Source organism: Mandrillus leucophaeus, unplaced genomic scaffold (assembly GCF_000951045.1).
Source record: "Mandrillus leucophaeus isolate KB7577 unplaced genomic scaffold, Mleu.le_1.0 Scaffold202, whole genome shotgun sequence".
In the NCBI taxonomy this organism is placed as follows: Eukaryota; Metazoa; Chordata; class Mammalia; order Primates; family Cercopithecidae; genus Mandrillus; species Mandrillus leucophaeus.
Window position 1 is genome coordinate 1,222,673 of NW_012102055.1, and position 27,965 is coordinate 1,250,637.

General features: G+C 39.2%; 1 protein-coding gene across 4 annotated transcripts in view; it reads right to left on the minus strand.

The window, feature by feature from the left end:
• KIF16B (kinesin family member 16B) overlaps window positions 1-27,965 on the minus strand; it is a 331,966-nt gene that overhangs the window by 231,252 nt on the left and 72,749 nt on the right. For all 4 annotated transcript variants that reach the window (XM_011979462.1, XM_011979461.1, XM_011979460.1 and 1 more), the window contains exons 6-12: window positions 27,122-27,231; window positions 23,659-23,801; window positions 21,727-21,895; window positions 21,427-21,558; window positions 20,068-20,243; window positions 13,464-13,529; window positions 10,138-10,197 (exon numbers count right to left, since the gene is read on the minus strand). In XM_011979462.1, coding sequence (XP_011834852.1) covers window positions 10,138-10,197; window positions 13,464-13,529; window positions 20,068-20,243; window positions 21,427-21,558; window positions 21,727-21,895; window positions 23,659-23,801; window positions 27,122-27,231 — 856 coding nt within the window. The remainder of the gene's footprint in view (window positions 1-10,137; window positions 10,198-13,463; window positions 13,530-20,067; window positions 20,244-21,426; window positions 21,559-21,726; window positions 21,896-23,658; window positions 23,802-27,121; window positions 27,232-27,965) is intronic.

Genomic DNA, 27,965 nt, shown 5'->3' on the forward strand with positions numbered 1-27,965 from the left:
AAGCTCACAAGACTTAGATATCCTCCAAGGTGAGTTAAATGTGTTCCTGGGAGACATAAACAATCAACTTATCTGTGTCATGAACTTGCGTTTTTTTAAGCTTCTTAGCCCACTAAACCAAGTTCCTACGATGCAGCATCCACTGAGTACAAGTGTACATAAAGCACACTTCCATATGACCAGTCAATCTTTTCCTCTCCGACCGCAGCAATAAATATGCAGTCAGAGCCCATCAGTGCACATGCCTCACTGCAAAAGATCAGAAGGAAAATCCCTTATGCGTTCAAAATAATTTATTGCATGGTACCAACATTTAACATGGTGCACATGAATTATTTCTGAGCCTTTTTGCTCCAGAAATGTTATTCAAAAGTAAGAACCAGCATATACTTGGAATACCTTTATTTATGAGCAGCTCCTTCAAGATGAGAACTGCAATGGAAAATACAGTAGGCTTGGCATTAATAACCACATCAGAGCTGGTTCTGCGAATAGCTCAGCTCAGCCTCTGACCCTGCCGAGTGCGACAGCACTGACAGTCATCTCCCCTGTTAATTATCAAGTCCCAGTTGCAGAGAACAATGAACTTTGTTTATTACTTTGCCTTTCATCTTAAAATACAGTTGCAAGAGCAGAATCTTAGAAAAGGAAGAACACAGTTTGATAGAAAATAGCAGCCAGAGTCTAACTTTAATGAGAGGTTGACGAATTAACAACTGCATAATATATAAAATACAGTAACATCTTTTTTCTCTTGTTTTAAGATCAAGGAAGAGCCAATGAGATAGTATAGTAAATGCATTAAAAAAAGATAAAAGGATTTGCACGAGATGGTACTGGTGGCAGCTTTTGTTCAGACAGACTCAAAATCATCCATGCTAGTCTGCAAATTAAAGCAGAGAGACAAATAATATCTCATAATCCTCTCTCAAGTCATCTTCATTGCAACCCCTGATCCCAAATCCTTCCTCCTTCCAACGCTCTCTTCTATAGGAAGACAGGAATACACTCATACACACACAGTGGCGAACCACCGGGGCCAGCAGAAGGCAAAGGAGCAAAGAAAATAGAGAAAAAAAGATGCTCGTGGCAGATTTTTTTGCAAAAAATGACAAGAATTACTGATCTCCCTGTACTCATTCTTTTGGGTATTCCCCCCACTCCTACACTCTGGTTGTACCCATGACAACCTTCAGCCAATGAAACATTAGCAAAGGAGATGCAACTGAAAGCCTGAAAAAGGCTTGGACACTGGGGTTATCCTTTCTTGCCATTCTTAGGATCCAGAGACCACCATGTAAAGACCTAAACTGATGGGGACGAGAGACACAAGACCAAATCATTCCCAGCTGACATCGAGCCAGCCATCAGCCACGTGAGTCCATCTTAGACTATTCAACTCCAGGGCATGAGTGAAGGCAGGAGAAATCCACCAAACCAGGCTGGTCCACAAAATTATGGGAAATAATCACAGTCTGTTTAAGCTACTAGGTTTTAAGGCAGTTTGTTCTATAGAAAAAAACCTCAAACTTGTCCTGAAACATCTCAAAAATGGAAGAACAAGCTGAGTTCAAAAATTATTCATGGAACTCTTCCTATTTATAAAGAGCTACTGCACAAGACACTAGAATTTTTAAGGGATTCAAAGATGAACAAAACGTTTTCCCTGACCTAAAGGAATTTATAATTTAACTGAGGGAATGACAAACATATGGATAGTTACAACAACACAAAGGATCAAATATCATCCCCTCCCATCTCCAGGAACAACTGTCATTCCATGTAGGAACTCGTTCCTCCAAATAACTTCTGCAGTAACATACAGCCACACTGGGCCTTTGAAACCAACCATTCAGTGTTCAGACCTACTGAGCAATAAACAAAACAGACAGAAACTGTGTCCTCATGGACTTTATATCCTAATGGATGTCAATTTATAGAATACTTTCTGTACTGCAAGGGCTTTTCAAAGTGCTTTACATGTATGTATGCAGACATGCTTATGTATACACATGCGTATATAAATTCACTTAGCATAAGTTATCTTTTTAAGTAAACTTAACTAATAAAATACTAGAATTGAAAAAGTCTTATTTATTTTACATAATCTCAGGCTTCAAATATCAGAGATTCTGTGAGCCAAACTCTGATATTGTTGTATCAACAAATGTATTTTAGGCCCGTTTTGGTTAGAAATCAGAGGACAAGACTAGATGAGACGATGGGAGCTTTGCATAACAATACCCAATTGTGGGGAAAAGTCTTCTAAGCACTTCTAGAATGTAATCTCCATGAGGGCAGGGATTCTTTGTTTTGCTCACTGGGTACACCCGGTGCCCAGAACTATGCCTACCACATAAGATACTCTCAATAAACATGTGCTTAATGAGGGAGGGAGAAAGAAAAGGAGGGAGAAAGGAAGGGAAGCTGGGAAAGAAATTCTATTATGGGGAGAATATTTTCAAACTCATAGTAATGCTAGGAATTTCCTTCTCAGCATAGGTAGCAATCCCAGTTCATCAGAATGTCAGCATGTCAAAGGATGGCCACCACCTCTCATCTCTTCTTCGCCCAAAAGTTTTCAAAAGTTTGAAAATAGTTTTTTAAAATTACAAAAATGCACCTCACAGGAAATTTACTGAGATCCTACAGGTATGACCTACACATGGACTGCACTAATCCACAGGCGCTGAACTATACTGACTTGATTTTTACAATGAAAACCAAAGGGGAAAGAGCACTGACTTCTCAAATTACCACTGCAGCCAATTTCTGCTTGGATAAACACTTGGAAACTCAATATATTATCGTCACATAGCCGAATGAGCTCTGGAGTCAATACTTTCTATTTTTAGAACGGCGATAACTAACTATAAACAATATGTGTGATTATCTGAGGTCAGAATGTTGAAGCATCAAATGCCCAAAGAGTTGTCGGTAAGGAAGCTGGCAACCCATGGCTGAAAGAAATGTCTCCTCCTTCATCTAAAATCTAGGGGAAATCGATGACCATAAATAAAAGTATCCCCCAGATCTACTCCCAGGTTCAATGTTTGTACCAAGAAGAGGTCAAGATAAACTGCATTTAAACGAGAGAGGTCACAAAAAATGTTGTCTCCCCCATGCTTTGTCTGTAGGTTTTCCAGAAACCAGAGGATTCAATGCCCTGGACAACAAGAGTCCAGACGACCACAGGAAACTTGTTCCACAAACCTGACCTGCCACGAGCCTGCTGAGCAACAGCCCCAGTTAGGAGAGCTGCTTCCGAATCTATTACATTCCCAATACACATCTCCACGAAATGGAAAACTGCAGGCAGCCAGAGAAAAAAATCTTTTACAGGTTGCCATAATCTTCTGGAGACAAAAACTTCAGTAGATTGATTCTATTATAAAACAGATATAAGCTGGTTGAAAGCACACCTCCCCATGAAATTTAAACTCAGAAAATCTTAAGCCAGAAAAGGATCCCAATCTCATTTTACTATATCTCTTGTTAGTCAAAACATTTTGAAAGAGTAAAAAGCTCTCTTTCATCGGTGTGCTATCCACCCCTGCCATGGCCCTGTAGTATCCTGCCTCTCCTACTCCCCCAGAGAAGGAATATCAAGACATCAGCACAAATTTAAACTTCAATCATTTACATTAGGATCCCATCATCACATGGATTCAAATATGCTCCATCCTCCAAATTCAGTTTTCGACAAACACTAATTGTTAAGTGTGTAAGATACCTAATAATTCCACATAATTAAAGTCTAAAGAAAACAACTTCAATCCAACTTATACAAATTGCTCACTTTCCAAGGAAAAGCCTCTCCAGCTAAGCATCCGCATGTGAGCGCCTGCTTCTCCTCTCCCCACCCGCTGCCACGCCACAGTCAAAAGTCCTGTGCAGGCAATGAAAACACCAAAGCCAGCCAGACATTGGAGCCATCAAAGGATATGTTTTCAGCAAAAAAAAAAAAAAGAAAAAAAAGGGACCTTATTGATTAAAAAATGAGAAGAATAACCAATGCCGGAAGGATTCAAACAGAGAGTACTCTGAGGGCTGCGAGGACCACTTTGCAGCTCTGCTCTGGACAGACACTCACAGAGGCAGTTCTACCTTCTGCTGCACCATCTGTCAAAGGGTTGCCAGCTTGGCGCTGCAGTCCAAACTGTCTGTGAGTTATTTTGAAGCACAGAGCTCAAGGAGTTATTTGGAAGCCAGATGACATACCTTGAGCATTTTTCTTTTAACTGTTCATAAAATGCTAGAACAGAGAAACCAAAATGTATGCAGGACAGATAAACCCAAAAGGGCATAAAGACTGGGGTGAGGAAGGAGAACACAGGAATAGAGAAAAAAACTGGGGATTCCTCCTCTTAAAGGATCACTTCAAAAAAATCATTAGCAATAAAACATAGGGGACTTGTAAAAGCCAAGCCTAAAGCTACACAGGGCAGGGGGATTGAGTAGTCACTTTGTAAACTACTTCAAACACCAGGCAGTCAGCACAATATTGTAGCCACACAAAAGGGAAACCGATATGAAGGATCTCAAGAATCCACTGATGTCAAGGCTAGATTTATCACAACACTAACTTCCCAGTTCCAAGAAAATCACTGCAGTTGGAGATAAATTTAGCCAGGATGAAAATCACACTGAGGCAGCATCCTAACAAAGAGACCAGAAAGACCCAAGAAGAGAGCTTCGTATGTGAACAGAGCAGCTTCTGAGGTGCTGGCAGTGCAGTCCAGAGCCTGCATGTGGAACACACTTGGGTATCAAATGTATCAGACAAAGCCTAACCACAAAACAGAAACTGCTGCAGTATTTAAATCCAAGGGACTTTAACACCAAGAACTGGTTACTTAGCTGAAGGAACAGCTGGAAAGCCATTGGGAACAGTAAGGCCACCCACAAACTGGCAACAGCAGAGACCAGCATCACCCTAGGCAAGAGGGGCAAAGGCACGAGGGGGTATTTCCTGAGGGCAAGGCTATGTCACCTGGCAGAACTGCAACCACAATGGGCGGGTCCTCACTGCGGGAGCTGGGGCCTTGGGGAAGAGGTACCTGCTGCTGGGGATGCTAGGCGAGGCTGAACAGGGAGGGCCTGGTTTCCCTCTTCCATCTCCACAGGGATCCAGGAGCCCAGAAAAGGGTGGCCCACAGGGGTCAGCCCACAAGACAGGGTAGAGCAGGAGAAGGAGAAGAACAGGTATGAGGACAAGGAAGCCTAAGACCACTCAGCATTTCCTCAGTGTGTCTAAATCAGCACTGTCACCCCAGCACTTCGGGAGGCCAAGGCAGGAGAAATGCTTGAGCCCAGGAATTCCAGACCAGCCTGGCCAATGTGGTGAAACCCCAACTCTATAAAAAATACAAAACTTAGTCAGGCATGGTGGCACATGCCTGTAGTCCCAGCTACCTAGGAGGCTGAGGTGGGAGGATCACTTTAGCCCAGGAGGTTGAGACTGCAATGAGCCAAGATCACACCACTGCACTCCAGCCTGGGTGACAGAGTAAAACCCTGTCTATACAAAAAAAAAAAAAATAATAATAATCAGCACTCAAACTAGAGATCAACTGGAAGAGCCCCAGGGATCTTATTAAAATGAGGATTCTGATCCAGGAGGTCTGGAGCTGGGCTTGAGGGTCTGCATTTCTAAGCAGCTCCCTGGTGATGCTAATGCTGCTGTCCATGCTATGCTCTGAACAGCAAGGATCTAACTGATCCAAATGAAGGACTGAGCTGTACTTCAGCCATACTCCCTCCGAGAATAAAAATGCACAGTCATCCAAGAGTCTTTCTAGTAGGAATGAGAAAGTAAGATGAAAAACGTAGCGAAGAGCACAACTGGGGCAGGACTGCTGCCTGCACCACACTCCCTGTCACTCTGCCCACTAGGTCATCAGATTGGTATGGCTCAGGGCTGTTGCTATGGGCTGGATTACGTCACCCTAAAATTCATGTTGAAGCCTTAACCACTAGTACCTCAGAACGTGACCATACTTGGAGATAGGGCCTTTCATTGTTAAAATTAATTAAGGGGATTAAAATGAGGTTATTAGGATGGGCCCTAATCCAATCTGACTGGTGTCCTTATAAGAAGAGGAGCTTAGGCCAGGCATGGTGGCTCACGCCTGCAACACTTTGGAGGCTGAGGCGGTTGGATCACCCGAGATCAGGAGTTCGAGAACAGCCTGGTCAACATGGTGAAACTCCATCTCTACTAAAAAGACAAATAATAGCCAGGCATGGTGGTGGACACCTGTAATCCCAGCTACTTAGGAGGCTGAGGTATGAGAATCGCTTGAACCTGGGAGGCAGAGGTTGCAGTGAGCCGAGTTCACGCCATTGCACTCCAGCCTGGGCAACAAAAGCCCAACTCCATCTCAAAAATAAAAGTTTAAAAAAAACACAAAAAAAAGAAGAGAAGCCTAGGATACACACAGGGAGACCAAGTTGCAGGCACATAAGAAAAGGCCATATGGAGATACAGACAAGAGAGGACCATCTGCAAGCCAAGGAGGGTAAGGAGGGGGGCCTCAGGAGAAGCCAAATGTGCCAGCACCTTGATCTTGGACTTCCAGCCTTCAGAACCGTGAGCAAATAAAAGCCTGTTGTTTAAGCCATCCAGTCTGTGGTATTTTGTTTTGGCAGCCCTAGCAGATTAATACAAAGGGTTTTATTTTTGTTTCTTGATACTAACCTAATCCCGTACGTTCTCACCGCATGCCTGCTCTATGAGAAGCAGAGTGCTAGGAGCTGGCTCGTGGAATGATAATGAGACAGTCCTTGGCCAGATCCTGCTCCTGTTTCTCTGTGTGTAAGAGTTGGCAGAAAGAGGAAGAAACCAATACCATCTAACTCAGAGGACAAAGAATCCTGTGGCAGAAGCAAAACCAAATACTGCAGAAGCACAAAGGAAAAGAAAATTCATAGTAACTGGGAAGTAGGGGAGAAGAGGAGTGATCGGGGGAGGGGAGCTTCGAGGCGGATTTTGCTAGAGGCACAGAAAGGGGACACATCCTGAATGATGGAGTAACACAGGCAAAGACCACAAGACACCAGGAAACCCAAAGCCCTGGTGCGCACACCGACCAGCAGCAGGCCCTCTGGCAGGGCGGGGACTCCAGGGGTGGTAGGCACAGAAAGAACTATGCTAGGACAGATGACACCAACAAGGAGATTAGTGCCTGTAGGGGCCAGGCAAAGTCTGGACTTTAGAAAATGAAAAGTAATAAAAATGAGGATGGTAGACTAAGGGGCAAGAGAGTGGAGACATAGAGTACAGTACAGAGGATAATAGAACTCTCTCTCATTACCTAATTGTCTAAGAACTGCCTTATTAAAATAAACACATGTTCTACTGTCAACTACTTTCAGAATAACTCAGAACTTTATGATGTCTTCTTCTGTTAACTTGGATATAAGGAAGAGGTTGCCATCCGCTGTGATTTCCAAGCTGGGAAGTAGGGTACGTGGCAGTTATGGATGAGTGCCATTACCCAGTGAGTCAGAAAGAGAACTGAAGACTAAGATCCAAGTTCTGAGTTCTGCAGATCAAAGCCCAAGGCTCCAGCCACGATGACCATGTTGCCACCAGCTCTGCTGCAGTCAGTGCCTGCTGTCAGAGCTCACACCCACCCAGCAGTCTTTCGCTCCCCCTCCACCTTCATTCAACAGGACCATGGATTCCACTCACACAGGGCAAGGGAAGCCACCGACTAGGTGTAGAAAGAAGGGAACAAAGTCACTCCTTGCTTTTGAGTATCCAAGAGCTTAGGATCTGGTGATTTCCAGGGAAATTTAAAGAACTTTCAAAAGTAATTGACTTCAGTGGACCTTTGCCCTACCTACTGACTTCAGCCTCCTGCCCCAGCATGAGAGGGGGTTTCTACAGTCACTCCTCATGATGTATGCCAAAAAACCAAACTCACGGCTCATAACTCAAATCGGGAATATGAGCACACAGCTCAGGAAACTGCCACTGAGTTGGGGTGGATTTTATGCAGCATTACTGGAACAATGACTGACTGATATAAAACTCTAACAGCAGAAATACGGGAAAGGATCACACAAACCACACAGATACAAACCCACCAACTAACAATCAATTTCTAAAGAATGTCTTCATAAAAAACATTTGAGTAGGTCTCCTCTTCACCTTAGTCTTCAGGCACTGTCTTCCAATAAGAGTTTAAGGCAGCCCTTAAAATATCAAACATGAGCAGAAAATGACTACAGGTTTAAAGCACAAATACCAGCAGAAAAGTCTAAAACATGGGTTTATAAGGCCGAGAAAGGGAAAAACATTGAAATAGCGTTCTCCTTTCTCATAACGTTTAACACCTAGCAAGCATCACATTTTTTTCCCTTCTCCTATGAAAAGTGATAAAAAAGAAAATAGACTTATTTTAAAGGATTGGAATTGGAGGAGGATTTAACTTCGGGACCCAAAATCACCTTCTGAGAAAGAGCATAAGAAAAAGTTCAGGCTGTCATAGCTCTCCGCGTGGATACCCTTTCCAGAAAGCTTATAAAAGCCGTAGTACATTGACATGGAGGGACGCTGCAGCAACAGCAGAGAAGACGGAGCTTCCGTCTTTTCATCTCCTGCGGCACTGCCTCCTGTGCTAATGTGCACTATGTATACTAATGACTTTTCAATAGCCAACAGTTTGATTTCTTTTTGTTCCTTAAGTAGAGCAGATTTTAGTCCTCCCTCTTTGACAAATTTCTGGAGCAACGTTACACAGTGCCATGAAAAGTGAAATGACTTGGGCTTCAGGGGCTGAGGCACCAACATCTCTTACAGGGAATGCAACTTAAACAACAACAAAGTCACATATTTGGTGAACTTACTCCACATCTGACTATTCTGAAATGTGAATGAAGTCTTTGCTCAGTTTCCTGCACAAAAATCTCTCAACAAAGGAAACATTGCAGAAGTACATCAAAATAATATGACATTATCATTGTAATCAGGAGGAGATTTTGAAAAGTCTGAATGCAGAAACCCTCACTTGTTGCAGTACAGAAGCTGGAAAGGCCATCTCTAGGACCATCACAACCTACCACCACCTAAACTTAAGGACAATCTCTGATGTCGTGAGATACAATCTTTCTGACACCTGAGCAAGCCAAGTTGCCTAAATGGTGCAAGGAGAACATTACATAATGCTGAGCCTGCACTCTGAAACAGCTGTCAGATGCAGAACTCACCTGCAAATCCAAGGCTGGATTTACCGGGTGTAACAGTAACTAAGTGTGCCATTCTCACATGAAGGTGAGCCACGTTAGGATTTTGCCAAGACATTTGGCCAAGACTCATCTATCTGGTCTCATCAATATCAGATGGAGATTTTTGTTCTTTGGGAAAGTTTTACCTCAACAGACGTCAAAAACAAATCTCACATTCAATAGCTTCTGAATTCTTTTTTCTTGTGCACAAAGTCAGCCAGATACCACCAAAGCACAAAACTCGAATTTCTGTCTCAAACCTGGTATGGCTGACTCTCAATAGATGACAGAGGTTTTCTACCAACTCAGCAAAAAATGAGAACAAAAAGAAACTTGTATTTTGAAGCATTATGATAAATGGAGGCTACTGCTGACATATTTTCACAGTGAGTCTTGCCAGAAACACAGGCCATCCCAGTCTAGTCCTTGAGACATACAGAAAAATATTTTGATAGGAAATTACTAGCTTTGAAATTTCTGAAATCTAGCCATGCTTTGCAAGCATATTCTATAACATTGCCACAGGAAATTTTTTTCATTTAATATGTTGCTTTGATATTGGCTTTAACAAAAGCAGAAAAGCAAAGTGGATATATTTGAATATTAAATAGAGTTCTAATATGTGCTGAGTCAAAAATGGAAAAACCCCAACAGGTAAAGACAAACATCTTAAATATCAATATAACCTGCACATATTAAAACACACAGCTATAATGTCTAATAGCCTTCTTTCTCAATTCTTCAAAATCAAACCAGAACTCCCATCCCATGAAAGTCACTAATTGGCTCCAGTGATCTTACCTTAACAAAGTATATAACTGCCATGTTTGGAGATTTAAAAAAAAAAAAAGTTTTACCAGTTTAATCCACCATAGTAAGACTAAAGACTTTTTTAGTTCTTACTTTCAAAATATTTTGGGTTTCATTCCACTTATTTGTCCATTCCTTGGTCAATTCTTGAACCTGAAAAGAAAAATATATACGTCACTGGTTCATAAAGAAAGTTTATAATTTTCTTCTAGTTTCCAAATTCCAATATCTCATGGAAAGATGTACTATAATTTTTTAAATGAGATAGCAACTTTTAAATACCGGCTTTTATCCCTGAAAGAGCCATCACCAAAGATAAATAAAACAAGCTGATTTCATCCTACAACCTACATTATGGCAAAGGAAAGAACGGACAGAAATTTGTCGATTTGCCTAGAATTTCACAACAGTGTTTTCCATGGTGTACTCAATAAAAGCAGCTTCCTTGGATTATTAACCAAAATTCCAAGTTTAAGGATGACAGCGTCCCACTAAATTTGTTAATATTTCATGATAATACTTTAGATTCTAAAAAATAGTGATTTATTTTTATTTCTAATTAGATGTGATTAAATCACCTTGGATGCTGTAGTTTTCCTTTAGGAGATAATTTGCTTTAGTAGCTAATTAATAGGGCTTATAAATCTCATTCTATCTTTTTTGTTGTTGTTGTTTAAAAAAGGTGGTTCTTTAATTGACTCTTAGTAAAAGCAAAAATCTTTTGATAAAAATCACTTCTTTCCAGTCCGCTCTAACTTAGGGAAGAAAACATGCTCAACTGTTGAACACAGCACAGCTGGAAACTGCTTCTCAAAGTTAAGGGAAATGTTTTGTTTGTTCCCTAAAACTTTTTAAATGATCCTAGTGATTAATTCATTAGGAAACGAAAAGTGATACTTGAGAGGCAGGAAAAATATGAATGAAAAATGTGTTCTGTGGAAAGGAAGAGACCAAGGTCTATAAGACAGTAGCTTCAGAAAGCCTTTTCCTTTCAGCACCTTTATCATTCCTGCCACCTCCTCATTCCCAGCAGCAGACACCCTCCCATTAAAGCTACCTGGTCTCCCCAGTAAGTTTCCCTATTTAATCAGGCCAATACGAATGCACAGAATACATCTGCTTGTACTCTCACCGCTAAGATAAAGTGATTTTCTATATGCCATTAAGTATAGTAACTGGAAAGGATATTCAAGTCAGCAAACTTAAGAAAACATCAGTTATTGACAAGTATCTGCAGTGATGGTTTATCCAAGAGGGAAACCAAAATATATCTCATTCACCTACAGTCAATCATTCAGGGGTCCTCAATTTATCTCAAATAAGACTGTGGGAATTCTAAGTTAACTTAAAAAAAAATAATGTCGCTTCTTTTACTAGTTATTAGTGCCAAAATCTATCACCTTCTTGATGAAAAACAAAGGAAATAGGACTGGAAGAGCCTCTCAAACTCTGTGCTTGGCTTGTTTTGTTGTTGTTGTTGTTGTCTTTGGGGTTTTTTTTGGAGATGGGGTCTCACACTGTCGCCTGGGTTGGAGTGAAGTGGCGTAATCACGGCTCACCACAGCCTCTACCTCCCAGGGTTAGAGTGATCCTTCCACCTCAGACTCCTGAGTAGCTGGGACTACAGGTGCACACCACCATGCCCAACTAATTTTTGTATTTTTTGTAAAGAGGAGGTCTCATCATGTCGCCCAGGCTGGTCTTGAGCTCTTGGGCTCAGGCGATCTTCCTGCCTCAACCTCCCAAGGTGCTGAGATTACAGGCGTGAGCCACTGCACCTGGCCTGCTTGTTTTCACTGGTTTGGTAAGACTGTCCTGATTTATCTTAAACCAGTTCTACACTCCAGTCCTTCATTTCATTACTTGAGTGATACCAACACTACAGACTCCTGATAGCAATAAAAGTCATGTGGCTCTCCTGGCTTTTTGTTTTGAAAAAGCTTTCAGAGAAGGAATATTCCTATGCTTTCTCTCCCTATGGAAGGGGAAAAGACTGGTGTATTGAATTTACTAATTTATACTCATCGGTTAACAGACTGCCACTGGCAATTTATGTGAGAACACAAAGCACCCAACAGTAAATGATTCTGCATTTCACCAACAGACAGGTTTCTCATTGAAGAAATGTGAGCAAATCAATCCTGTTTGAATTCAAACAATTTTAGCTTAGAAAAAGTAAGTATGCCTTGGATTTATTTTACTGTTGTATTTAAATGAAATAATATCCATTTAAAACATTAATTTAAAAATGCAAACATATGCTACTACTTCTAACAGTGGGATCAGGTGATGAGATTTATAACCAAGCAAATTGCAAACAATTAAAATGGGTCAGCAAAAAACTAGATGATAATTTAGAAAATGTTAGGAACAAAATAGGCAGTCATTTCTGTCACAGCATGTATAATACATTCAAATTAATATGTTTATTGGTTTTCATTAACTTATTTGGTATTCACGAAAACTATTGTTAAGAAACAATTTAAGACTATATCCAGATATAGTTTAAATCATAGCACTCAAAATTAGAATTTGAAGCATTAATACATAAGATTTCATTTAAAAATAGGGATTACAAAATTAATGTTTTACTAATGCTATTATCAGGATATTAATCAGCATAATTATCCTAGACATGTCAACAAGTTCCTAACTACACTTCAATTTTTATCTTCCATATTGTGTATTCTTGAAAAAGCTTTTACCAACAGAATCCAATTTTCTTTTTCAATCTGTTTTAGCCATTCAGCACCATGAAGAAAATCGACTCCAAAAATTGTTCTAATGTCTGTTTCTCTTTTCACAGAAGTTTAAAAAAAAAAAACAAAAAAAAGCATAGAACCAGGTCAGTCATAAAACTGGCTTTTCAAAGGCATGGGCACACACACTGGCTTTAGCCCATAACAGCTCCAGATCTCTTCTCTCTTTGGTTACTCACTGCCAGTCTCTCCCATCTCAAACCTCATCTAGCGTCACAGAAACTAAGCACCTAACTAGAGTAATCAGAGATTCCTCAAGCCCCACTCTTCCCATTGGAAACAACAAAAAGCTAAAGGATGGTCATTGTTGAGCCCATGGGGAAGACTACTGTTTCATAAATGTTGAACACAGACTCCCTCAAACAGGGACTCCAGTCAACTCTGATGACCCAAGCAGCCTCACTGCTTTGAAGGATTTGCATGTCCATTTAACTAAACATCATGTGCCAGACAAATCCCATTTATTAAACCGCAGAGAATGTGCTGCAATACATACAATGTCAGCTATCGTGCTTCTTTAAAAATGATCACCAACGAGGGAGGGAGGCTAAGTGCAATAAAGAAAAAGAAGGCATCTCAAACGGCAAGTCCTAAAAAAGCATGCACTTAAAATAATAGTAAAAGTTATGATTTAAAAATATAAGTCAAAGTATCACTTACTCTTGCTTCATTCTGCTGAAGTTTTTCCTCCATACTTAAAGCTGTGGGAGAGTCTAAGAGGGCAATCTACAATATAAACCAAAAAGAAATCAGCAATTAATAAACAGTAATAATCTAGGTTTTTCCCTGAATATAGAAAATTATCCAAAATTTCACAGAAACTATTAAGAGTAAAAAGTAATGTCCTATACCCTGCCAAAAAGTGTTGAATATCACCAAGTCTTTACTCCATGGGATACATCTCTCATAGTATTCAAAACCATGACATCCCAGTAAACCTACATTTGCAATACAAATCAGCAAAGCGAAAGATGTAACATACTGACATTTTACCAAAATCAAACACAATCTAAATCCCTAGATCTTAAGGATTCGCCTTTTTTAATATGTACAGAGTACAACATTCAAAAGGGACGATGCCTAGGTCTTGCTCAACCACAGGCTTCTGAGATTTGTCCTTGCTGATATATGAAAATGAGATGCATTTATTTTCACTGCTGATGGTATACCCCATATGGCATGGCTACATGACAATCTCTGTATCCACTTCCTTATCCCTGTCGAAGAAGTGTAAAGATTGATGTGAGAATGATAAATACCAAAATCAGTTTAAAACTGAGCAGGATAAGCAGACAGAGACATGAGAGGGAAACGGAATCAGGCTGGGGCTTAAACTGCACTCGTAACATGTAAATCCCCTGACCTCAGTGGCAGGGACACTGTGCTTCCTATTCTGCCTCCTTTTCTCATGGTCTAAGATGTCTCTTGGAAGAAAAAAGAAAGAGAGTATCCCTCCTACCCTACCTGCAGGCAATCACTTTTTCCCAATTTGGTTGTGTAAACTTACAGTTACTCTAGTCATATGCAAGCATGTTTTTGTTGTGTTTTTAAATATAAGTGGCATAAAAACACTATTCTGGATATTGCCTTTTTAACTCACCAATATATCTTAGAGAAAATTCAGTAAAAATAAAAAACTGCTTCACTCTTTTTAACGATTCCAATTTCGTTATACAATATTCCATTGTATAGATTTCTATGATTCATGTTAGTGCTCTCCCATTAACATAAATGTGGTTTTCTTAATCTTTCAGGAGAACTATCCTTATGCCCATTGCCTACAGTATGTATGAATAAATAGAATAGAATCTATCAATAGAATAAATTCCTAGAAGAAGAATTTGTGAGTCATCTATATGGGTAGTTTTTATTTTTTACAATTGCCAAGTTGTCCTCCCCAGAGACTGTAGCATTTTTTAAATGACTATTTACTTTTCAATTTCTCATAAAACAAAAATACCCACAAGGCGGTCTTCTTCGGCACAGTTAAATGTTCAAACTATGAAGACTACCATGGGCCACACCTGGCATGTGTGTACTGAATGAAAGCAGAGCTGGCCAGAAGGCAGCACAGGCGTTCATCTTGGTGGGCAAGGTCCTCGTGACGGTCTATGCAGTAGTCCTCACAGATGTCCCAGAGCTATTGTCTTTGGCCTTCCTGAGTAACCATTCACACGTGAGGGGTCGAGATTCACATGGGCATCGGCGGGACCCACCCTGGTTAGAAGCCCATGCCCACAGAACCCAGCATCTCTTTCAACAATACCACAGGCACATCCTCCAGGGGCCCCACAAGGGGCACACCCTGTTACAAGAGTCACTGCCCTCCAGGAAACCCAGAGCTGTGGCTTCTCAGCTGATATTAACAGTATATATGTAGTTCATCCTAATCCAGATGTAATTCACCAGGTAGGCATCATTTTCGTCATTAGGGATGTTGCCTAATTAGACAGGTGTCATCCCACTTTTATCTGGTTTGCATAGAATGAAGCCAGAAAGTTAACCCAAGGTCAAATCCATCCTCAGTGAAGAAAAGGAAGCTTTGTTAGCACGTTACTACAATGCATCATTGCATCTAACATGTTGTCTTGCACACAGATGGTACTTAATAAATATTTTTCATTGAAGACATGAAAGCGGCAGATGTTAGTATTACTGCATTGTTTATATATGGTTGACAATTTTCAAAACAATTAGAAAGTCCTTTATAACGTGGGTAATTTTACAGAATCCATTGTTGAGACTTTTATTGATAATCAAAGCTGAAACATTTCTGCCACATCATCAAGTCAGTAGATAATCAGTGACCGAACAGAAGCACAAAGACTCATGACCAGCACCCTTTAAGAAACACTATTTTTAAGCACATGTAAAGAACGACCTTCCTAAAGCCTTTTAAAGGAAATCATTGGTAAAAGTACCATTTTCAATTAAATTATTATTTACAAGGTGTATCTTTAGAAGAAAAATGTTTCTTATCAAATAATACTCAGATTAAGTTCGTATGCTGTTAAATCAAAAGTAACACTACCTCAAACAGACTATTACACAAGTGGAGTAATAGCATTTCTACCAACAACGTATACAGGCACCCCTCGCCTCACACCCTCGTCAATACACTATATAGTCAATTTTGTTCTTTGCCCAACAGGTGAAAAGGATATCCTGCTTTTAAAGAATTTTGAGGTATCATTTACACACAGCCAAATACATAAATCTAAGGTCCACTGGTTGATGTACCCACGAACACGTATATGTATACTCATTTCACTATTCTTAAAATCTGTATTTATTGTATTTCAATGATGTTGAACATACTTTCATATGTACAGAAAATACTTGAAACTCTTTATTTCTATGGATTGTGTTTACATCCTTTGCTCCCTTTCCTGCTATGTTGTGATGTTGTCTTACGTTTTCATAGAACTTCTTTTCCTAACAAAGAAGGTAGTCTTCTGTTGCATGAACAGCAATCTTTTCCCTGGTCTGTATTGATTAGAGCAAATTTTCATTATGTTACGTAAATATGCTTTGTTCTTACTTTTGTCTATGTGAGCTTTCACAGAATGAGAAGGAAGAGTTCAAGTTTTCTGTGACAAATGTGCATAGCTCTGTCTCCTGCTATTTCCAACAGTTGTGTTGTTTTCTTCACTTATGAAAGTTGGCATCATGTCTGATTTAGTTGTGAGTTCACGCTTTGACATGATAAAGTGCTCTTTTTTAAGCTCACACAATGCTGTTTCTGCACCACTTTCTTTCCTCTTGAATTCACTGGTAGCCCTTTGTCCATTCTTACAAACACCATATAATTTTTACTTGTGATGGTATCTGAGATGTGTCTTCTTTAAAGTTTACACATAATGATACTTTTATTATTTAAAATTGATCTTTAACCTCAGCTACAAAAGTGAGTGATTCATTCTACTTTCATCTTCCCTTTCCCATCATCCTCTTTGCTTCCCACCTTTGGTTGTGTTTTTCATTTCTATACTGTTTGATTTACTTGTCTCCAGATACATTCAAGAGAGATAAGGGAGTCAAGATACATTTTCTCTCTGCCAAATTAAATGTAGAAATATCTGAAAATATGTTTAAATATAGTAAAAGAGAACACTTTAAAAAAAAAGATATTCAAATACTCAACTTTATCAATAGCCTGAGAAGTACAAAGTAAAATTATTCTACGATTGCAGTATATATCCATTAGGATGGTTACAATGAAAACTGAACAATACCAAGTGTTGCAATACTAAGAATTGAACCAGCACTTTTATACACTGATGGTGGTCTATTAACTGGCACATCTACTTTTAGAAAATTGCTTGGCAATATCTACTAAAACTGAACATATATACTTCTTCTGACTCACCAATGCCACTTGTAGACAAAAATCTAACAGAAATGTACCTATATGTTCACTAAAAACACCTAGAGGAAAGTCTACAAAGCACTAACAGCCCGAAATAGGAAACCCCCCAAATGCCCATCTAAAGTACAATGGACAAATGAGCTGGAATATATTTGCATGATGGAAGACAACTTAGCAGTGAGAATAAATGGATCCACTACTACATGCAACAACATGGGTGACTCTCACAAACATAATGTTGACTGAAAGAAGTGAGATCAAAAGAGTGAATATTTTTCATGATTTCATTTATATAAAGAACAAAAACAGGCAAAATAGAGGTCAGGAGCGTGGCTACCCTTGAGAGAAAGGGGAGTAGTTCCTGAAAAGAAGGATTAAGGGGGGTTTCAAGGATACTGGTACTGTACTCTGTCTCTTAAGGTAGAAGCAGGTTAGATGGGTGAATTTAGCTTATGAAAACTCAGTGAACTACACACATATAACGTGCAATTTTTGGGGATAATACTTCAATAAAGGATATATGTAGATATATATATCTACATATCTAGATCTACATAGTAGAAGAATCAAACACATGTCAAAACCTTTTGCTTTACTAAAATGGTGCTTTAAAAACTCTGATGCACACGACTTTTTGCAATGGCAAAGACAGAAAATTATTAAAAGCAGAAGTTGATTTTTATTTAGCTGTGCTTAAAAAAATAAGCCTAGAAATAGAACTCAGATTTGAATAACATTCTCAATGAACCACAGCAGTACCTGGGATAGAATAGTCTAGTAATAGAGCAATACTCCCAGAAAAATGTATACAGAGATGTTTAATGGACATTTAAGAACACCTGCTGTTTTTATTAAGCTTCATAAATTTAATTAATTTAGGATAAGCCTATATTGTCTCAAAACAATTTATAGCTTCATAGCATGATAAATTATTTTAAATTGGATTCACATTTTTCTTTTAATATATTGTACATTAAAAATTTTATTTGCAATGTGTTCTGAAATAGACTTAACTGCCTTTTATATCCTCACCCCCAAAATTACAGCAACAAAAATACTCCCTTAAATACAGCAGTGGTAATAGGTCATAAAAGGAAAAGGAAAAAAGACTACAAAATATAAGGTAACTATATGACATACCAGTATCTCTGAAGGCATTTTTTACAGAGAAAATGTAAAGTTTTAATAAATTAAAGGTTTTTGATCTATATAAGGCTTCTTCCAATGATTTCCTCAGTTTAGTTTAAAAAACTTAATATTTTTTCCCTTCATTCTTTTAACCTAACAAAAGGTTAAGCACAAGAAACTGCACCTAGAATTTTCCAAATACTTTCCTTCACATATAGTAATTTGAGTGATCCAATCAAATCATCATTAAATTCTTACTTTATGTAAACACTGTTTTAAAAACATTGAAAAAGATTCCAGGCCGGACATGGTGGCTCACACCTGTAATCCCAGCACTTTGGGAGGCCAAGGCGGGCAGATCACTTGAGGTCGGGAGTTCCAGACCAGACTGGCCCACATGGTGAAACCCCGTCTCTACCAAAAATACAAAAAAATTAGCCAGGCATGGTGGCAGGCACCTCCCAGTTACTTGGAAGGCTGAGGCATGAGAATTACTTGAACCTGGGAGATGGAGATTGCAGTGAGTCATGATTGCATCACTGTACTCTAGCCCGGGCAACAGAGTGAGACTCCAAATCGAAAGGTAAAGAAAAGAAAAAGATTCTAATAACAAGGTGTATAAATAAAAATGACTATTGTGATTCATGTTATAAGGGCCTCATCACATGGAGCTGGACTCTTCATTCTGACAACTTCTTTCACACAAGGGAGGCTCCACACCATAGAGTAAAATGCATATGGAGATATTTTTAAGCACAATGAACAATTCCTATTCAACTGCTGTCCACCATCTTGTGGGAAAGAACTGCCAGGTACATTTCAGGACACAGGAAATTCAGTGAGGTTTTCATCCCATCAGTATTTTCAAAACATTTATGGGATGCCAAGAGCTTCAAGTGCCACATAATCCCATATGGAAAGCACTGCTCCAAGAGGGACCACTTTGCACTAAAGAAAAGCATTTCTTTTCACGATATACTTAAGACATCCATTCATGAGTTAAGAAAGTAGGACAACTCCAATCTAACATCAACATTTCAACATTTAAAAAAGCTATCCTTCATTTTCTTTCAAGGGTTGCCTATCTTCACGGCAATATCTAAGCCTACCAGAACTTTACTTCCACCATTCATCACAGAATGTAACTCTGTACATACACCATGCAGACTATCAGGACGCTTACTGAGAAAATCACAGGACAAGGAATCTTCACTAGAATCCCAACAAATCCTAAAATAAGACTATTTCAACAATCAAGCGAGGGCCCAGGGACAGCATTTCAGCCAGGTCACAGGTGTAATACACATATGTCGCTGGGCCACCAGAACCACCTCTCTAATAGGTGATATGACACAGGCATTCAGAAAGGTGTTCAAACAAGTCTTTTACTCTGTTAAAACACATTTTAAAGTCATAAAATGCATGGGTGAAATTTTAAATACTACTCTAAGCATATCAATTTCTTTCCACTTCAAGAGATTATGCCATTAATCCTATTGCATACTACATTTCCATCCATAATTGACAACTATTAGATAGTTAATCATTTCATATTTAGTGAATAAAATCTTACACACTGGGCCCATAATGAATGTAAAGGCCAACAAGAGGTTGATGTAAACGAGGGACTGGCTAACTCATTCAAAGCTTTACTTAGCACTTATTTACTCAAATCAATAGCATGAGTGAGAAAATTGTCTCATTAAGATCTAGAAATAGACGCCATTACTCAAAGAAAATTATCCATAAATCTCAGAAAAACCCAACCTGATTCCCTTGAGCAAGCAGCGTTTTCAGTCTGGCTATTTCAGCTCGCAGCTCACGGATAAGTTTGACGTTGGCATCCTCATTAATGGTAGGCTTGTTGATGATGTTTTTGGCTCTATTTGCATAGCGAAGAGTACTTAGGGTTTCTCCATAATTGACATCAGCAGGTGAAATGGCTGTGAAGAATGTATTCAAAAAATAATTTACCCAGCACTCCATATTTCATTTAGCACAAAGTTGGTTTGTAATTTAAAAGTCAGATTAACCCCAGGTCATTGGACAGACTAAATATTCATTGCCACAGTAATGAATATGAAAAATTATCTAACATTTCTAGGAAAGAGTGTTCACAATACAAAATAAAGTGTCATTTTGCTCTTCTCAAATCTAGAATCAACCACCTAACCAAGTCTAAAATGAGATATGAGACATTCCCCTATAGTCAGGTAGTTTTCCCTGTTGAAAATGTAAGAAGGTGGTTTAAAGACTATTTGTCATCTCAACATTAAGTAGGAATTCAAATACTTCTAAAAGTTCTGGCAAAGTCTACCATCTGGAAAAAAAAAAAAAAAAAAAAAACAGAATATGATGTTTTGAAAAGAGTCACCAATCAATCCATTCTCTTCTTAAAGCTTGGTTAATCTTACCCACCTCCACCACCACCAGTCAACTTTAAGGCTGAGGTGACTATACAAATGCATGTGGGTGTACAACCCAGGGTAAATCCCGTGGCTCCATAGTTAGCACATGGCATGAGGCATGGGAAGGGCATGAAGAGAGGGGAAGGGAAGAGGAAAGAGAGGAAGAGGGAACGGAAAGTAGAGTCAGAAAGGAAACAAGTCCTGACTTCTCCCAAGCAATTATCTCCCCTTTCTACATTTGTTCTCTATTCTGCTTCTTTCAGTTATCGGCTGAAATATAGACATAAAGCATATTACTGTTAACACTATTTGTTTTATGCATTGGGTTTTTTTTCCCCTCCCAATTCTTACTTTTAAATTCCACATTTACTGCCTTAAATAAAAAAACAAAGTTGGGTTATTTTTACTTTGTGTTCCTATGATTTTTCTCCTATGAGGTAAGTTTCTACCTTATACTTTAAGCAAGGAAAAGCTGAAAAGTCTTCCTGCATGTTATCACAGCTTCCAAAATATGGCAAGGTGATATAACAGCTAATGATGATACTATAGACTGAGTCATAGCAGGATCACAGGAGGTGATTTTCTTCAAGAAAGAAAAACCATTACTTTTTTAAGATGTAAAAGGTGCTATTTCCTAATAAGACACTTTAAAGTTAAATATTTACAGTTAATTCACAGAAAATATTGTATGCTCAGAAAAGTAACTTAAAACGCTTACTGGCAATCATGATAGTTTTAGAGTTTCCTCCAAGGCTATCTTTTAACAACCAAGTCAACACAGAATCCCTGTAAGGCACAAAAACTGGCTTCTTCTTTGCAAGAGTGTTTGTGGCATCCTGAGATAAATCGGCTATGAAAAGGAAGAAAAAAAGGGGAAAAAGGACAATTAGTAAAATTTCTTTTCCTCTACTTTTGCTTCATAAAACCTTGAGGATATTACCTCAGTTTGCAACACAAATGTTACACATGAGGAAAAAGAGGAGGAAAAAGAGGAGGCGGGAGCCAGGCGTAAGCATACCTAAGGCAGAAATGACGTTCCCCAGAGTCACGAGGGACTTGTTAATATTTCCCCCTTCCTTTAGCCTAACCCCGGTGGCTCCAGTGGCATCTGCACGCTCACTTCCGGCAAGATCAACCAAGTGGATCTTACTGACAGTTTCACATGGCATTTCAGAATCAAATTTAGCCTGTGGTAAAATAAAAAAGTAAAATTGAAGAGGTGCAAAGGGCCCTGATGTTGTTCATGATACGAATTCCAATTATTTTCCACTCCTCACTGAGATCTCTCAGGGCAAATATTTTTCAGTTTTGTTGTTTTATTGGCCTTCATACTGATTATAGAAACTTCTCACATTTAATCCAGTGCAAAAGAAGTTACTGTATATGATTCTTAAACTTTCTGAAGAATCTTTCCATTCTCAACAAAGCCCTGCTGAATCAGGCTGTGGAAAGAACAGAAAATTAGGCACTGAGTGGCACTCAGCCGAGAAATGTAAGTAAACAAACAATAACTTTTATTCTCATCTAGAATCCCAGCCTTCCAAGAACAAAAGCTTTCCAAAATATGATCAATGTAGACAAGTACAGAAAAGAGCATTCAACCATCATCAGATGTTAAAACATCTTGTTACACAGATTTTTTTTTAATGTAAAATCTTAAATACTATATTCCTTGCTTCTGAATTCTACCAAAATTTTATGTTCACAAAGATCTATGTGTTACATTTTGAACCAAAATGCCCCCCAAATTACTATATTTTTATAGAAATATAAACCTATTAGAAATGAGAGATGGTGGCCAGGCCCAGCAGCTTATGCCTGTGATCCCAGTACTTTGGGAGGCCAAGGTGGGAGGATCGCTTGAGCCTAGGAGTTCAAGACCAGCCTCGGCAACATAGTGAGACATCATCTCTAGAAAAAACTTAAAAAAAAATTAGCTGGGTGTGGTGTTGTACACCCGTAGTCCCAGCTCCCTGGAAAGCTGAGGTGGGAGATCATTTGAGCCCAGAAGGTTGAGACTGCAGTGAGCCGTGATCACAACACTGCACTCCAGCCTGGGCAACAGAGTGAAATCATGTGTCAAAAAATAAAAATAAAAAAATTAGAGATGGTCATATGCTAATCAGGCACTAACCAGAAAGCAGGAGAAAAACCAATCAACTTGAGTAAATCAAAAGGAAAGGTCTAACAGAAGATTAACATATGGAGAATTTAAGGCAAGTTGTTCTGACTGGCCTTAGACAATTCATTTTCTTGCTCTTTGATCTCCCTCATTAATAAAATGCTGCCTCTTTGTATCTGATGTGTCCAACTGTTAACACAGATGAGGACATCCCCAAGTTCCTAGCATATACTTAGACCCTGACAGGACACTTCATTTTTGCATTCATCTATTCTACTGGCCTCAGTGTTAAACTATTTACCCTCAATAATTTCCACAGATGTTCAAGATGCTCTCAACCTCTTGATCATAATGAATTCTTACATTAGTACTTATAAATATTCGCTGCCCTTTAATATCACTCTAATAATCATAATCAACACGGCAAGGTGAGTGCCATGGAGCGGTAATGGGTAATGCACTGCACTGAGCTACTCACCTTGGCTTCCAGCTGGTCTGACTCACAATCCATTATATCCCACAGAGTTTGCAACAATGAAAACTTTTGCTTAATTAAGCACAGAGCAAGTTGTTTTATGTCTAGAACAGGGTGGAAGCCTGCTAAGTATTTCTTAAGGGTACACATCAGGATATTTCAAATTACTGTGATTGTAACCACAGAGAAACTCAGCACACAGCACATGTTCAACTCTAATTAACAAGAAAATGACAGTCAGTCACCTTTACCTGCTGCTGCTCCTGGTTCAACAATGATCGGTCCTCAGCTGGTGCTAATCAGCAAGTAAAGACCTCAGGGATGGAGCCAGCCGGGCCTGCAGCTGCCCTTACCTGAGTGAACTTGATGGTGAAGATGGCATGAGACCTGCTGCTGACGTCGTTCATCCCAGTCGCTGCGGTGGTCCGGTTGATATTACCCGCATCCATAAGTTCTTCTACGTCAGCATAATTCTGTACTAAATGTTTGGATAAATCTGAAAAAAAAAATGGAAGGGCTGAAGAAATCCCCCTAATATATAGAAAATGGAATACCAAATTGCCCTCTATGAAATAATACACAACTCCAAAATCTGCTGACCCGTCTGAAGACCTCACTTGTCTCTCTAGGGCGGTGGTATGTAACACAGACCTGGGAGCTGGGTGGCTGGGGTCGAATCTCAGCTCTGCTGCTTACTAGCTGTGGACTTACATAGTTATGGACAAGCTGCTTCACCTCACTGTGCCTCAGTTACCTCACATGATCATGTGTACCTACCACATAGGGCCACGGTCCCCAACTTTTTCGGCACCAGAGATCAGTTTCATGGAAGGTCATTTTTCCACGGATGAGGGGTAGGGGCAACAGATTCAGGATGAACTTGTTCCACACCTCAGATCATAAGGCATTAGTTATATTCTCATCAGGAGCATGCCACCTAGATCCATCATACGTGCAGTTCAGAATAGAGTTCGTGCTCCTATGAGAATCTAATGCCGCCACTGATCTGACAGGAGGCAGAACTCAGGTAGCAATGCTCGCTCCCTGGCTGTTCACCTCCTACTGTGCAGCCTACTTCCTAACAGGATATGGATCAGTACCAGTCTGTAGCCCGGAGTTAGGGGCCTCTGACATAAGGTATTTAAGATAAAGGTTAGCTATTACATTATCATCAACCTCATTAACATTAGTCATAGCACATAGAAGAAAAATGAAAAAGCACTGCCTCCATGCAAAATCCAATGGCATTTTTTAAATCGTTTAAAAACATTGTTTCATTAACATGTTTTTGGAACACTCATATGGTTCTAAAGTCAAAGGCTACACAGTTACACTGTGTAAAGGGTCCCTGTCCCTATGCTATAGCTCCCCACTTCCCCTTCTGTCAGGGAACCAAATGTTACATACCCTTCTAGAAATAACCTACACATATACAAGCAATCATATTTATCTATAACTATCTTTTCCCCCTTACATACAAATGGTAGCATACCATAAGCATTAGTTTGCACCCTGCTTTTAAATGGAATAATACATTAAAGAACATTCTATATCAGTTAAGGTGTTTCCTCATTCATTTTTAAGGCTGCAGGGGATTGGATCATATGCATGTACCATGACCAATTTAACCATGGAGACTACAGAAGTTGTTCATATTTGGTTTCCAATTTTAAGTAATGCTGCTACAAATAGTCTTGCACATAAGTCTTTTCAAATGCCTGTCAATGTTTATACAGAATAAATTCTTAGAGGTGGAATTTCTAGACAGTTAAAATTTTGATAACAATTGCAAAATTGTTCTCCATATAGGGCAATTTACACCCAGCAGTAGCAAGGTATAAGAGTGCTTGTCTCCCAGCACCCTCCACAATACTGTCTTATCAGGATTATTTACATCTGCCAAAGATGGGTGACAAATGTTACCTCCAAGTATTTTTATATTGTTTTTCTCTTAGTATGAGTGAGGCTAAGCATTCCTTCCTGCATTTAAAAATCATCTGTATTTCCATTTCTATGAACAGCCTAGTCATACATATTCTTTGTTCATTTTTCTACTTGGTTGTTGAATCTGTCCTTACTGATTTATAGGAGTTCTTTATATAGTAGAAAAATAAGTCCTTTGTCTAAAACTTGAATTCAAAATATTTTTCCTATTTTGTAATTAAGCTTTTTACTTTGCTTACAGTGTTTCTGTCAAGCATGATGTTTTATTTTGCTATTCTTTGTTTAACCATTTCTAATTTAACATTGTTTATTTTACGGTTTCTGAGTTTTAAGTTAGGTTTTTAAAAGCCTTCTTTCCTCCAGGTTTCTGGAAAAAAAAATTAACTCACGGATTTTTATAGTTATTTTATTATTTAATATTTTTACACTTAAATCTTCGGTCTAGTTACCATTTATCCTGGTGTAAAACTGAGTTGTGGTACCAATTTACTTTTTTCTCCTCCTAGACAGCTTAATAATCCCTCCAATAATTTCCCTAAGGTTTGAATAGCACATTGATTATAAACTAAATTCTCCTAAGTATCTAGGTCAGATTCTGGATGTTTGCCCTTTTTTGTTATTCTGTCTCTTCATCCATCAGTTTTATATGTTTTAACATGTGATAAGACACTTGTCAGAAAACATGAAGGCATGAGTTAGGCTAAAAACTCTTAACAGTAATAGCTATACCACATGCCCATAGAACAACTACATACTGGCCCACCTTGCTTTGCTTTGGGCATACAAGGCAAAAGTTTAAGTGGAAATTTATTAAAATACAGATGGGCCGGGCATGGTGGCTCATGCCTGTAATCCCAGTACTTTGGGAGGCCAAGGCGGGTGGATCACGAGGTCAGGAGTTCAAGACCAGCCTGGCCAAGATGGTGAAACACTGTCTCTACCAAAAATACAAAAATTAGCCAGGTACGGTGGCAGACGCCTGTAATCCCAGCTACTCAGGAGGTTGAGGCAGAGAAGTGCTTGAACTCAGGAGGCGGAGCTTGTAGGGAGCCGAGATCACACCACTGCACTCCAGCCTGGGCGCCAGAGTGAGACTCCGTCCGAAAAGAAAAAAAAAAAAAAGAATACAGATGTGGTCCTGTTGTATCTCCCAGTAAAAGAAGGCAACCAAAACCAGGAAGATCTTTAAACCTGTGCCCAGTTCTGTCCTGCATCCACAGAGACACAAATGAAGAACATGAAAGCATGTCTCTACGTGTGATTCCTGCAGGCCAGCCATTCTAAGTTGCCTTATACAGAGGAGGTAAGATCAGCTTCATTAAGAGGACAGTTTTAAATCCAGCCGATTCTTAAATAATTAGCAAAGGCCAATTCTGTACTCATCATTGCTTGTGTTATTCCTCACAACTGACTGTGCCACGACTAGCGTATCACAACACAGATGCCGAAACCCACAGAGGAAATCCTCCAAACACACTTCCTAAGAGGCAAGAGGTTCAGAATATCTTTATTGTCATATATCACCATTAGGGTCAGTAAAGATACACTGCAAAAATGCAGTGCCATTTAGAGAGACAGATTGCAGGTTTGCTTAGCTTACCTTACATTTGGAAAAGAAAATTCCAGAGATTTCTTAAAAACAGAGGAAATCTATTGGAAAGCCTCATAAAATCAGCAAATGGCCAGTGAAGTAGAAATTCACTAACTGAACATCATGTAGCGACAGTTCATGTCATTCTTACTCTAACAAAATTCCAAAATTAAAATTAAATAAATTTTTAAAAGCTCACCATTATGCTGCATTTTTTCTTTGAAAGTGTTATTTTTACATAGATCGCAAAACGAATATGGCTGTGAAATATCTACTCTTACCCTCAACATAAGGGCCTTCTTTGGGATGCTCACGGACTCTCAAATTGAAGGTTTTAGATGACTTCCGCCGAAGTAGATCTCTCACACGTTCGTTATAAATTTCTAAGTAACTAAAAATTTTAAATAAAATTGAATTCAGAAAAATGATTTCAGACATTAACATCAGTAACAACACATAACAGCAGCAACCTGCTAACATAAATGGCAACAGCAGCAGTTACTATTTACAAGTGGTGTGACTATGTATCAGGTACGATGAGTCCTCACTTAAGGTCATTGACAGGTTCTTGGAAAGTGCAACTTTAAGGGAAAGGACATACAGTGGGTCCTCAAATAACACTGCTTCCTTCAACATCGTGTTGCTATAATGTTGATAAGAAAAAGAACTGGTTTCATTAAATGTTGTTTCACTTAAAGTCAAGATTTCTAAGAATGTATCAAGAAATGACATTAGGTCAGGGGTGGTGGCTCACGCCTGTAATCCTAACAGTTTGGGAGGCCGAGGCAGATGAATCACTTGAGGTCAGAAGTTCAAGACCAGCCTGACCAACATGGTGAAACCCCATCCCTACTAAAAATACAAAAATTAGCCAGGCGTGGTAACAGATGCCTGTAATCCCAGCTACTTGGGAGGCTGAGGCAGGAGAATCACTTGAATCTGGGAGGTGGAGGTTGCAATGAGCCAAGAGCATGCCACTGTACTCCAGCCTGGGTGACAGAGTGAGACTCCATCTCAAAAAAAAAAAAGGAAGTGACGTTAAGTAAGGACTTACTGTACCATGCTAAGCACTAGACATGGATTATTTCATTGAATTCCTACAATACACAGAGATAAGTACCACTA